General features: G+C 36.6%; 1 protein-coding gene across 8 annotated transcripts in view; it reads left to right on the top strand.

The window, feature by feature from the left end:
- The window catches only part of nocte (no circadian temperature entrainment), a 42431-nt gene that overhangs the window by 7278 nt on the left and 22612 nt on the right, over positions 1–12541 (top strand). For 7 of the 8 annotated variants that reach the window (XR_010952407.1, XR_010952405.1, XR_010952406.1 and 4 more), the window contains exons 2-3: positions 7518–8570; positions 10548–10725. Coding sequence is in view for 5 of the 8 variants with exons in the window: in XM_067781129.1 (XP_067637230.1) it covers positions 8481–8570; positions 10548–10725 (268 nt within the window). In the remaining 3 variants the exon portion in view is untranslated. Of the gene's footprint in view, positions 1–4598; positions 4728–7517; positions 8571–10547; positions 10726–12541 lie in introns of those variants that run through there. The other variant, XM_067781130.1, reaches the window with a different exon arrangement.

Here is a 12541-nt window from a genome sequence, read left to right as displayed (position 1 = left end):
GTTTCTTCCATTTTTCCATTTCATGGATATTATTGGTCATTAGCTTCTTTATATACGATTGAGTGCTACCAGATTTAAATAAAAAAATTACTTAAAATATTTCAAAGAAAACCAAACCTTTAAAGAACTTTTTCTAATTTCGTGTTATGACTTCAATAGCCGTGTTTTTTTTTTACACGCGTATACGTTTCGTTTGCGCGTGAAAAAAACGCCTATCCTTGCTTAGATAATGCTTAGGAGACCCATCTAGCGGCTGTGGTTAAACAACTAGCTATAGCAACAGGGTGTACCGAAAAGCGGAGACACAACGCTCTGATGGCCATAGGGTGTAACATATAGCTGAATCAGTTGCGATGAATTGTGCACACACAGAATACATAGAATTAGTGTAGAGGGTGAAACAAAGACACATATTTCAGTTACATCTAAGTATAATGCGTATTGAAATTTAGTATGACAAAATTTATGCGCAGCAATTACAGAGGTGTATTTAAAGTTTGTCGCTTAGCAGTCCATATAAAGTTTAAGCGTAAACGGATATACGCGTGTAAAAAAACACGGCTAATATTAATAATCCGAATTTTATTTTTATCAAGAGATATTGCTAAAACAAAGTAAGATGACAGAAGTCAAAGGACGCGTATTGACCTCGGCAACAATAATACGCAGGCATAAAAGCAAAATGTTAACTCAGTCAAGAGATATTTGCAGTTGAAGTTGAAAACGTTGGTAAAAGTCTAGAACAGGACTGCTAGATACTAGATATGCTGTGAGGTCTATTGTAACCTCATTCACTTCACAACACCGTCCAAATCCATCCATCGTCCAAACCAAGTTCTCTAAGAAAATGCAGAATGGTTCTCGGCATCAAACGAGTGTATACAATACTTAATATACACTGTAAATTAACATTAAAGGTGGAGTTATCTACTTAGATATACTATATTTTTATAAATTATTTTTGAATTAGTTAATTTTGAATAATATTTCACAAAGAAAATTTTCTTGTCAGTGTTTATAAAATTTTAATATGAATATTAATATTCTAATATAAAAAATTAATAAAATTTTAAAAAATATAGTTTAATTCTAGACTATAATAGTAAATGTAGTTATCAACTTTATTTAAATATACTTTATTTTTATAAATTATTTTTTGAATTACTTTATTTTTGAATATTATTTCCATGGCGCAACGATACAAGGTGGCAGCATGGAACAGCTGATTATAAACTTTTTTTTATTTGATTTGATACATCAACTTCCGGTGCAATACGATTTTGACATTTGTCCATCGAATTTACAAAAACAAAGTACATGGAATTTTTATTTATGTTTGTAGGTATGTCACCATGCTGCCACCTTGTATCATTCCGCTATGATTATTTCAAAAAGAAAATTTTAGTGTCAGTGTTTCAATGTTAATATTAATATTTTAAAATAAAAAATACAGCCCAATTCTAAACGAAAATTCCGTGCGAGTTTTTTCCCTTCTCCCATTCCTCGTATTCTAAATAAAAGTTCCTTGTGAGTTTTTTCACTTCTCCCTTTCCTCCTATTCTGAACAATAGCCGTGTTTTTTAACACGCGTATATCCGTTTACGCTTAAACTTTATATTGACTGCTAAGAGACAAACTATAAATACACCTCTGAAATTGCTGCGCATAAATTTTGTCCTACTAAATTTCAATACGCATTATACTCAGATGTAACTGAAATATGTGTCTTTGTTTCACCCTGTACACCAATTCTATGTATTATATGTGTGTCCACAATTCATCGCAACTGATTCAGCTATATGTTATACCCTATGGCCATCAGAGCGTTGCGTCTCCGCTTTTCGGTACACCCTGCTGCTGTAGCTAGTTGTTTTACCACAGCCGCTAGATGGGTCTCCTAAGCATTATCTAAGCGAAGATAGGCGTTTTTTAACACGCGCAAACGAAACGTATACGCGCGTGTTAAAAAACACGGCTAATGTTCGAAAAAGCGGAAACCGGTTATGGAAGAAAAGTAGGTATTATGAATGTGAGGGAGAGAGAGATTTCTCTGCCATTTCATAGGAGTTTTTTCACTAGTTAAATTAAAGGGAATGTATCAAAATAGTTAAAGGAAATTGGTTATTTTAAGAAAGAACACTTATTTGTACAAATTTGTGGTAAAATATGTATTTACATTCTACCACAATATTCTCACTGTTAATACAACAACAACAACAACCACAATATTCTTTATTTTAAGTCGAAAAGTATATCATAAGCAACGGAAGAGATCTTCGCATATTTCATGCAGCCATCCAGAAATTGGGCAAGGATTTTTTAAGAAGGCTTAAATAGATTTTGGCATATGGCGAAAGGGGAACTCAACTCGACTTGGGCGCCAGAAAATTGCTTTGCAGATTGAATGCAGCCAACTCCCGCGGATTTGTGTTATCCCACCGGTCTTCTTCTTATGCTCCTCTGTTGATGTTGCTGTGGCACCAATTCATTACTCATTTCAGTGAATACCACATGAAATGCAATAATGTGCATTGTTTATACCTTATTTCTTAATTTCAAACAAAGTGGCAACAATAATTACACTACAATTTTTTAAACAAAATAAGAAACGAAATTTCAATTGACAAAACAGCTGAATTCGAAATTCCTATTCCCCAATTATTCTTCTCCCTAGGAGTAAAAATTTGGAGGAATTTTTCCGCGGGAATAAAAATATCCGTGAGAACAAAATTCCGCGAGAATATTTAGAATTGGACTGATAATTAAAATTAAAAAAAATATATAGTTGTATTATCAACTATATAGTGGCGTATAACATAAAAATAATTTACAAAATTAAAGTATATTTTACAAACCCTACAGTGTATGTGACTACTTTCTAATTTTGGCGATCCTGGGATCCTAAGTCTTTCTCTCGCGGCTGCATCACATTCCATCAGGATGTGTTCTGCAGTATCATCTTTGCGATCACAGAACCGACAAAAATATACGGCCAATATTTTTATTTTATTTATTTAAAGTCGACGCAAACACAAAGCGGTCGACTAATTATTGTAATAGAACAGATATACATATATGTAAATACAGAGCCATCCTTAAAATTAAAAAGTTTAAGAGTTATATAGGAAATTAGTATGTTATAAAAATTTTACATCGCATTGCTTAATTGTTTTTTTTATTTAAGTGTGCCCAGTGGGACTTACGCGAGGTGCTCAGTAAGGAGCTCGGTGCCCATAAAGGGGCTGACGCGACGTGCTCATAAAGGAGCCGGATGCCCAGTAGGGGGAACACGCGAGAGAAAAATATAATTGAAATATCAGGCTTAACCTCTTTTGACATTATTCGGGAGTAGTTGATGCACCTTGCCTCCTCGCGAGTATCCGTTTTTGTATCCCGAGCAGGCCGCTTCGTAACAGAGTTACTTTTTATACGGACAATGCCAGTAGCCTCTATGCCTCTAATGTACCTTTGTTTAGAGCCAAGACCGATTTTAATCTAATCTCAATTCTTTAACCATCGATTTTGCTTTGCCAAAGCACACTTTTAAATTAATACGCAGTGATATTTGTTCTGTGTAATCTGTAATTTTATTGCCATTCATTACAATACAAGTAGTTTGTAATTATCTTAGTTTATCATTAAACAAAGCTAAAATCTGTTATAGTCTGTAAGGCCTGAAACACCATAGACTGTAAATAAATAAATAAACCTAAATGTCTGGAGGCCCTAACAGGAACAGCAAAATTTAGTTGACTGATTAGGTCAGGGGAGTCAATCACGCCGATGATGAGCTTGTGAATGAACATAACGCCGAGTAAAGCTCTACGATTTTCTAGTGATGGCAAATTAATTAAAAGAAGCCTATTTCTGTATGGTGGAAGACGCGTACTTGAATCCCAGTTGAGACCTCGTAATGCAAAAATTAAAAACTGTCTCTGGACCGATAGGTCGGATAGGTCGGAGACCAAACATATAAACAATACTCGAGAATGGGACGTACCAGCAAGATATAAAGGACCTTGGTGAAAGAAGGGTCATCAAACTCTTTAGCCCAACGTTTGGTAAATCCTAGTACACCAGCTGCTTTGTTAATAGTGGTAGAGATATGTATGTTAAGACCTAATTTCGGATCAAAAATAACACTAGATCAGTTACAACAGATATTCGCTCCAAAGGGTGCCCTAAGGATATAAGATGTCAGGACCGGCCTTACCCGGTGAAATGTCATTTGCTTGCATTTAGAGCAATTCCCAAAAAAAATGGGATTAATGACATACATATGTGAAGCAGTTACCACCACTACCCTCGGCAGGTATGCCTGTCGTAAGACCCGACTTAAATACCAAATTGATTCAAGGATTTGTGTAGCGCAACCCTTCCAAGCCCTTCGGGGATTTTCCTTATCGCTAGAACAACTACTGTTAGGAACCATATTTTCAATTATTTACGGCGGTCATGAAAATGTGCCAGTCTGGCTCCAACATTCGTTCTTTGATTTATTCATTACGCGTTTCGCTATTACATTATTCGCTTTTACCATCTTTCGCTCGTTGGTTTATCTGTCAAATCATTGAAAAACATGTATATTTATCTCGCTCACACGCGATATTTGCACTTTTTCTGTATGCTCGACTTGCTCTTTTTTATTGCTAAGTGTGTCCACTGCCAGTTGGATAAAATTTTATTATAAATGTTTTATTTAAATACTCATAAAATCTACTACTAAGGTGATTTAGGAAATGTGAATATAAACAAAATAATATACTGCAATCCATATAAAATGATTTATGAAACATCTCTATAGTTAACAGCATATGCGCTATGTGCTGATTCCATGTTACGAAGCTATGGGCGGCCTAGATGTTGTAGCTGTAAAAAGTGTTATTAACCTCATTTGCATTTATTATATTAAGATGACGCTCGGTCAACGTTGAGCCATCATTTTATATAAAAAATCAATACAAATTTTTCATTCTGTAACGCTTATGTGCAGCGCCTAGTGCTAATTTTTATGTGCTCTGCCTAAGTGCGGTCGGCATTTGATATTTTTTATGCTTCCATTGGGGCAGCGCACCCAAAACATCAATTTTTTTCACGAGCGATTTATATTCACGGCCAATGCCACATTAATCTGCTGTGATTGGGTATTTGAATGTCGACGCAGACATTGTTAGTTGGTGATCTATTCACTCTAGTTGGATTACTGTCTTTCTATCTGGCGTAGGTACTTTATCAGACCTGTAATATCATCATAGGGGAAGTGGGGTCATATGTGGTAAGGTGTGTATGGTGGTGGAGATGGTTTTGGTTATGTGTGAGAGCAGTGCATCCCACGGTTGCAAGTCCTTATCCTAGTTTTTCTCATACGCTCTACATTTGTGTGCATATTTGGAATTTTTCTCTATACTCGTATTTAGTTATAAAATAGTTTTATTGCATTTTCACTACATTTCCGATAATAAAACAATTAATAGTTAAGTTTAAAAATTAAATGTGTTTTGCTACTGGTTCGTTCGTTGAATAAAAACGCAAACTAAAAAGTTTATTTTGGTCATTGACCGGTTGCTGTCAATAACTTATAATACAATGAAATGTATGCTGTGGGCTTCGCTGGTAAAATTGCTTCACACTTTTACTTTCTATTTATTTGAGTTCAAAGTAATTAAAAACGTCTTACGATATTAGAAATTAATTACCTTTTACGCACTTTTAGTGCTTAATTTCATTGCTAAATTGGAAAACCTGGCGCTTTGCCATATTCTTCATTCAGGTATAAATTTTCTTGGCGGCCGCCGTGGTGGACAACTAACATCAAAATACTTTAGACAATTTTTCTAAAACTTGGTCGTGCTTTGGCAGTGTCTATGCAAGTCCTAGTGACTGTACATCCGCCCATTAAAAGACCCACCAAATTTTTTTTGCTTACCAGGTGACATTCGTATGCCAATTTTAAGGAAAAAGTAAGAGCAGCCCACCACAAATTTTGGAAAAGCTCGGTCAAATATCCTGGTATGTGCTATCTTGCGCCAAGCTATTACTATTCCAAAATAACAAGTACATTTACATACATACATATAATGGAAAAAAGCAAGGACCAGGCAATGGGAACAAAACATTCTGACTGTAAAAATGGCATTCGCACATTTCTCTTAAGGCGGCCTTTAACATTATAAAGGCGTTCGGGAGACATGAATATGAAAAGAGCCCAAGGACCCCACAAATCCTCAAATGTCAGTCAAAGACAAGCTCCTACACGAACGTGTTGAGAGGCTTACAATATGAGGGGATTAGAATATACCCGTATGCCGGTCTCAGGAGTAAATCCATTGTGTCGCGGTTTCAAAAGAAGATGGTACTTTAGAACATTTGTCTAAAGTGGTTAGGATTCACAAAACCGATAACATTGACTAGCATACTTACCACATACCTCAAATGTGATGTAAAAGAGAATTTCGCGCAACAAAAAAAAGTTAGATACTTACTACATCTTTATTTCTGTTATATATGTATTATTAGTTTGGTATTTTAAGATTATATTTATTTTTTTTTTATTATTATTATCTACCGGACATAGTCCTCACAGATATGTAATAACATAGATAAAAATTATCGAAATAGAAAAATATATGTTAACAATTTATAATTACAATGACATTATAACAAAAATTGTTGTAAAAATTCGCTACGGCTTAAATAAATACACATATACAAACATTTATATATTAATAGGAATACTGGAACATATTAATTGAAAAGAAAGTAATCAATAACATCAGCTTTAAAATGATCTTTACATGAGTTAAAATCGGCATGATTGCAAATAGAGTTACATAAGATCATTCGGTGAATAGGTTCATTTTTTGCAAAATTCGGTCTACGCGTTTGAACGTAGAAAATGTATTTGTCCCTTAGACACCTTTCAGGTGCATAGAAGGGGAGAAGAAAAAGTAGTTCCGGAGAATCGATTTTGTTGTCGTAAATGTCTTTGATAAAGAAAATACCACAAATTTTCCTTCGAATATTAAGGCACTGAATATTAAAATTCTACATCTTAGTTCATAAGATGGCATCGATTCAAAAGTGAACATTCGTCGAAAGGCGAATTTAGTGAATCTCCTTTGAACTCTTTCTAACCGGCTGGAATGTGTGACAAAGTCTAAGTCCCAAATGATGCAGGCATATTCCAAAATGGATCTTACAAGGCTAATGTAAAGACTTCAGCGTTAGCGGATCAAAAAAGTTTTTGGAATTACGTTTGAGAAAGTCGAGTTTTGAATTAGCAGCACTGATTATGTACTCCCTATGAAAGTCGATCCTAAGCTTCGAGTCTTAAGTATACTCCTAAATCCTTAACAGTAGTTGTACGATTGAATGAGTCGCTATCGTTAAAGTAATAGCGTAATAAAATATAAGTTGCCAATTTATTATAGTATAAAGAAAATAAGTACATCACAGCTATTCATGTTGATAATTTAACTATACACTCAATAATGTTTTTTTCACATTTTTTCTTTCAGGAATCCCAGAAGACTGAAGATTTAGATTTAAAAGTGAAGGATTTCCTACTTAAGGAGGAACGAATTTACATACGACTCAAATAAGTGTTTGAGGCCAACTGATTTATTATATGCCACATTCAGTATAACGGCGATTTTTACTCCTTAATAGAGCGATAACTCAAACTAAAAAAGGCTTAGTTTACTGCAAGCTTCTTTGCGAATTTTAGAGAGTTAGCGCTTGTCGTCTATGTGCGACGTAGCACAAATATCGAAACTCATTTTTGATTTAGCAGAAACTACAGAATCTACAACAAATATATTTAAACAGCGGTGGTTAAAAAATATAGCCAAATCATAAATATTTAAACGCCATTCAGTTGGCTTTTCAATATTCGTTCCAAACTAATAATACAGCGTTTCCGGCAGAGTAACGAGAAAAGGAAACTTCACTAGATTTACTATTAATCTGATAACAAACTGTTTTAAACCGTACTCAAAGAAAATCGGAAAACTCCAGGGAAAGAGTGGCAATTGTAAAAAACGACAAAGCGGTTTATAAAATTTCCAAATATCAACAGCAAATAAAGGTCATTAAAGTTTAGCAACGATCATTGGAAGCTACTAAGCACAAAGCATAACTAATAAAAAATAAAAATAAATACATATTAAAAAAGCCAGCCGTGACTATTTTGTGCAACTGAACAAAACAGCTTGAACTATTATAATTCTAACAAGCTAAGCCGGCTCGTTAATAAAAAAACTTTGTTCAATTGTTATATAAACGGAAAAAAAAAAAATTACATCGTTACTTACAGCGTCTTGCAATAGAAAGCCACATAGGCGCACCGCCCACACACACACACCTCATAAATATCTGCCAAGCAACGTTCTGCAGTGTTTGCAGTACACAGAAGAATAGTAGTAGTGTGGAAGTGAGTGCGACGCAAGGGGAGGTAACGCTAATGAGGATCTACTGGCAGCATGAGTACACTGGGGGGAAGTAGGGGAGAGCGAAATGCCAAGCCCAAGTTCTCAGCACTCGATATAAATCGAATGTACAAAAATAGTCGTGTAAGTTGCGAAACGTTTTTTTTTTAAATAATACCTATTGACCGCGTAAACCAAAAATCCTCACTAGATTAAACAAAATTTCGAATTATATTATTGAAATAGATTTATTCGCTTACGAGCCTGTTTTTTTATTATTGAACTAATGCTGTCTGAGTTTAGTTTCTGTATCTGTTTAGTGTTCTATATGTACATATAGTGGCTCACAGCGTATTTCGTGCAGCTGCAGAGCAAAACTGTAGAGCTATATAGAAAGGAAACTAGTGACGGTGCTTCTACACGTTTGTGCTAATTATTTAATAAAACCTAAAATTATCTCAAAAACTAAGGTCATAGCTTATTTCGTGCACTGCGTCCTGCCTTAGAAAAAACTACTTTTTATTTAGTTTTGTACCTCGAGCTCAAAAATAAAATTTTGAAGGCAACTGCAGGGTACGGCGGTGGAAGTGTGATGGGTTTGGGCCTACTTGGCTGCTTCTGGAGTTGGCAAAATAACTTTCTTTGATGCCACAATGGACAAAAATTTGTATTTAACCTTACGAAAGGCAATTTGGTGCGAATCGCCCCTAATTTAGGCATAAGGCACCACCCGAAGCCGCTCAAAAACTAATTGCATCTATGGAAAATCATCTTGAAGATGTTATTTAACAAAAAAGTGGTCATACGAGGTACTAAACTAAATAAAAAGTAGTTTTTTCTAAGGCAGGGCGCAGTGCACGAAATAAGCTATGACCTTAGTTTTTGAGATAATTTTAGTTTTTATTAAATAACTATAACTATTTGGCCTATATGCATACATTTGAATAAGCTTTTTCCGTCTAAATCTGCCCTACCTCCCTCTTCACTTTTTCCTAATCCTTTTATTCACTCCTCCCTCCGTCTTTTTCGCTTCATCTATCTCCATCTTCGTATCTTTCTATCTCTTTCTCAGTCTCCTCTTCGCTTTTCTCTTTCAAGTTCTTCTTAGTCTTCTTCATCCCTTATTGCCTGTCCCAGAGGGTGGTATGTATTTTGTTCTAGTCCCAGATCCAGTCCCACTCCGATTCTCAGTCCCAGTCCGTTTCCGGTCTACTTCCCGGAAAAAAGGGTCGTAAATACTAATATAGGCAAATTTATATACCAAATTTCAGGCAAATCGCATAGGACATATATAAATAGGTATATACGCAACTTGTGTGAAAGCTTGAACAAAATCGACCGACGCATCTATTCAAACACCGGCGACCAACTAACACACATTTTAGCCTTTCTTTTTATACCTATAGATTTTTATTTTTCACACTTCACTATAATATTAAACGAAACGCTTTTGAAATTCGGCTTAAAAATTGCACATGGAACAACTAAAGACTCTCCTGAATTAAATAAAAAAAAAATGTCTTAATATTCTAAGCCGCGGGCCCCCTCAGAAACCCCGGGCCTGGGGGTAATCCCCCATTCCCTCCCCCCGTCTCGATGGGCCTGGTGATATGGCACGTGGTTTTTATATATAAAGATTAGCACAAACGTGTAAACACATGAAAATTAAATATCTGTTCAAATAGAAGCATATTTTTATTAAAACTGCATTTTAATTTTTTGACACCGTCACTAGTTTCCTTTGTATATAGCTCAACAGTTTTGTTCTATAGCTGCACGCAATAAGCTGTGAGCCACTGTATGTATTTATTAATATTTATTTATAAAGATCCACACCAGAACGTCAGTAGCCTGCATAAGCTTCAGACCTTATTTTCTGACTATTGCTGGAGGCTATACATTTTTTTAAACCTATTTTTTGAAAAGAAAAAGGTATGTTTCGGAATTTATAATTTCTTTTATATCATCAGAAACATTCCTTATAGTGACAGACTTATGTAAAGTTCTAATGTTTCTCACTCACTTTATGAACCTATTTTGTAATATAAGTTGTAAGAAATTTGACAAAAAAATTGCTTTAAAACTCTTGTCTAATATTATGTGATTTGATTTTATTTAAAGGGTGAACCAGCTGAACCATCTGCACAAAAGAATCAAGTGCCACGTAAACATGGAATGCAAAGTTTGGGCAAAGTGCCGTCCGCAAGGCGACCACCAGCTAATTTACCATCCCTGAAAGCTGAAATAACTAATTCGCCAACTAAGAACAACAATCAAATAACACCAACCGGACAAGAAGGTATGTTTCAAAAATCTTAAGTTTTACGACCTCACATAAAGCCAAGTCTTGGTAATGCATACTGTGACATTTGTTTGCGGTGATGGTTTAACCTGGGGCTATAATGGGGTACATAAATGTGAGCAGTGAAATGTACACTTCCTTATCTTTCATATAGATTGCAAAAAAGAAAAGGGTTCATTTCAAAATTCACATTTACTGAATATAGTCCTGATCACGCCTTATGCATCATATGAAAAGCTCCAAATCAAAACAATCGAACAGGTTCGAGAAAATTGAGAAAATGTCTTAGCACAAATACAATTCATTTATTTGAATTTTAAGTAGGTTAGACCAATAGTCCTTTTACTTTTCAGTTGCTATCTTGAATATATTGGAAAGGAGAATATGAATTTATAAGAACACGAAAACAATTTTATGTATTCTTATTGCGTGCCATCAACATATTCACGGATGGTTCTAAGCTTGATGGGAAGGTGGGAGCAGGCCTCGTTTTCACCGGATCTGGGTCTAGAGGTCTCTTTTCGCCTACCAGATCACTGTACTGTTTACCAAGCGGAAATGCTGGCAATACACAGGGATGTGAATCATCTCGGGTCTATGCCGAAGGATAAGATAGGATAGGTTGGGTGGTAGCTGCCCTGAACAGGATAACTCACTTGGACAACACGAAGGTCCGTTGTGATACCACATACACCAAAAGTAACGGTGACGTAGATCTAGCTACTTAAGAGAATCGTTGGGTAGCAACGATAAAGCTCCGAATGATACAGATCTCAACTTTGGATAAATCCTCGGGAGATCCAAGTGTGTCGCGACCGAAGTACTTTCGCCTAGTTCTGGCAAAAGCTGGGCAATCAAGCATAAAGTGATTTGGTGATTCCACCTCATCATCCTCCATACAGCTGCAGCAGGATGGAGTTTCCAGTATATTGAGACGTACCGCATGGATACCCATGGGACAGTGCTCTGTCAAAACCCCAATGACCACTGATAGGTGAGCCTTAGTGAACCCAATTATTTCAGCAGACCTCCTGCCATCCACTTTCGGACAGAAAGATGTTGTTGTTGTTGTTGTTGTAGCGATTAGGTTACTCCCCGAAGGCTTTGGGGAGTGTTATCGATGTGATGGTCCTTTGTCGGATACAGATCCGATACGCTCCGGTAACACAGCACCATTAAGGTGCTGGCCCGACCATCTCGGGAACGATTTATATGGCCACATTGAACCTTCAGGCCATCCCTCCCTCCCCGCCCCCAAGTTCCATGAGGAGCTTGGGGTCGCCAGAGCCTCGTCTGTTAGTGAAACGGGATTCGCCGCTCGAAGGTGAGGTTGACAATTGGGTTGAAGAAGCTATATATTGCGCTACACAACCCCTTGAATCCCGGCCAGAAAGATCTTGCTATCCTGCAAGACGTGGTGTTCGCCCAACGTTTGCTGAGCTGATTCGAGGCCCAGCTATGGAGGAGCAATCCACAGGTGGCCAGCGGGATCCCGAAATCCCTACATCCATCTTCATCCGGTTCAGTTGTACCGATGCGGGCTAAGAGATCCGCTTGACAGTTACCCGGGATATCACTATGGCCCGGGACCCAGATAATCTTAATTGTAAAATAATTCGATGCAATTGCAAGCGAGGTCAAGCACTCCCAGACCACCCTCGATCGCACTGTAGTTGAGCTCAAGGCCTTGATAGCCGCTTGGCTATCAGAGTAGATGTTAAATTCCCTAACCGTAGTAGCACTGGATAGCATTCCATCTACCGCATCCTTAATCGCATTAACTTCCGCTTGGAATACACTGCAGTGATCAGCC

Source organism: Eurosta solidaginis, chromosome 4 (genome assembly GCF_040869045.1).
Source record: "Eurosta solidaginis isolate ZX-2024a chromosome 4, ASM4086904v1, whole genome shotgun sequence".
Taxonomy (NCBI): Eukaryota; Metazoa; Arthropoda; class Insecta; order Diptera; family Tephritidae; genus Eurosta; species Eurosta solidaginis.
The sequence above is the reverse complement of the archived record's forward strand: the minus strand, read 5'-3'. Positions and strand labels throughout refer to the sequence as shown.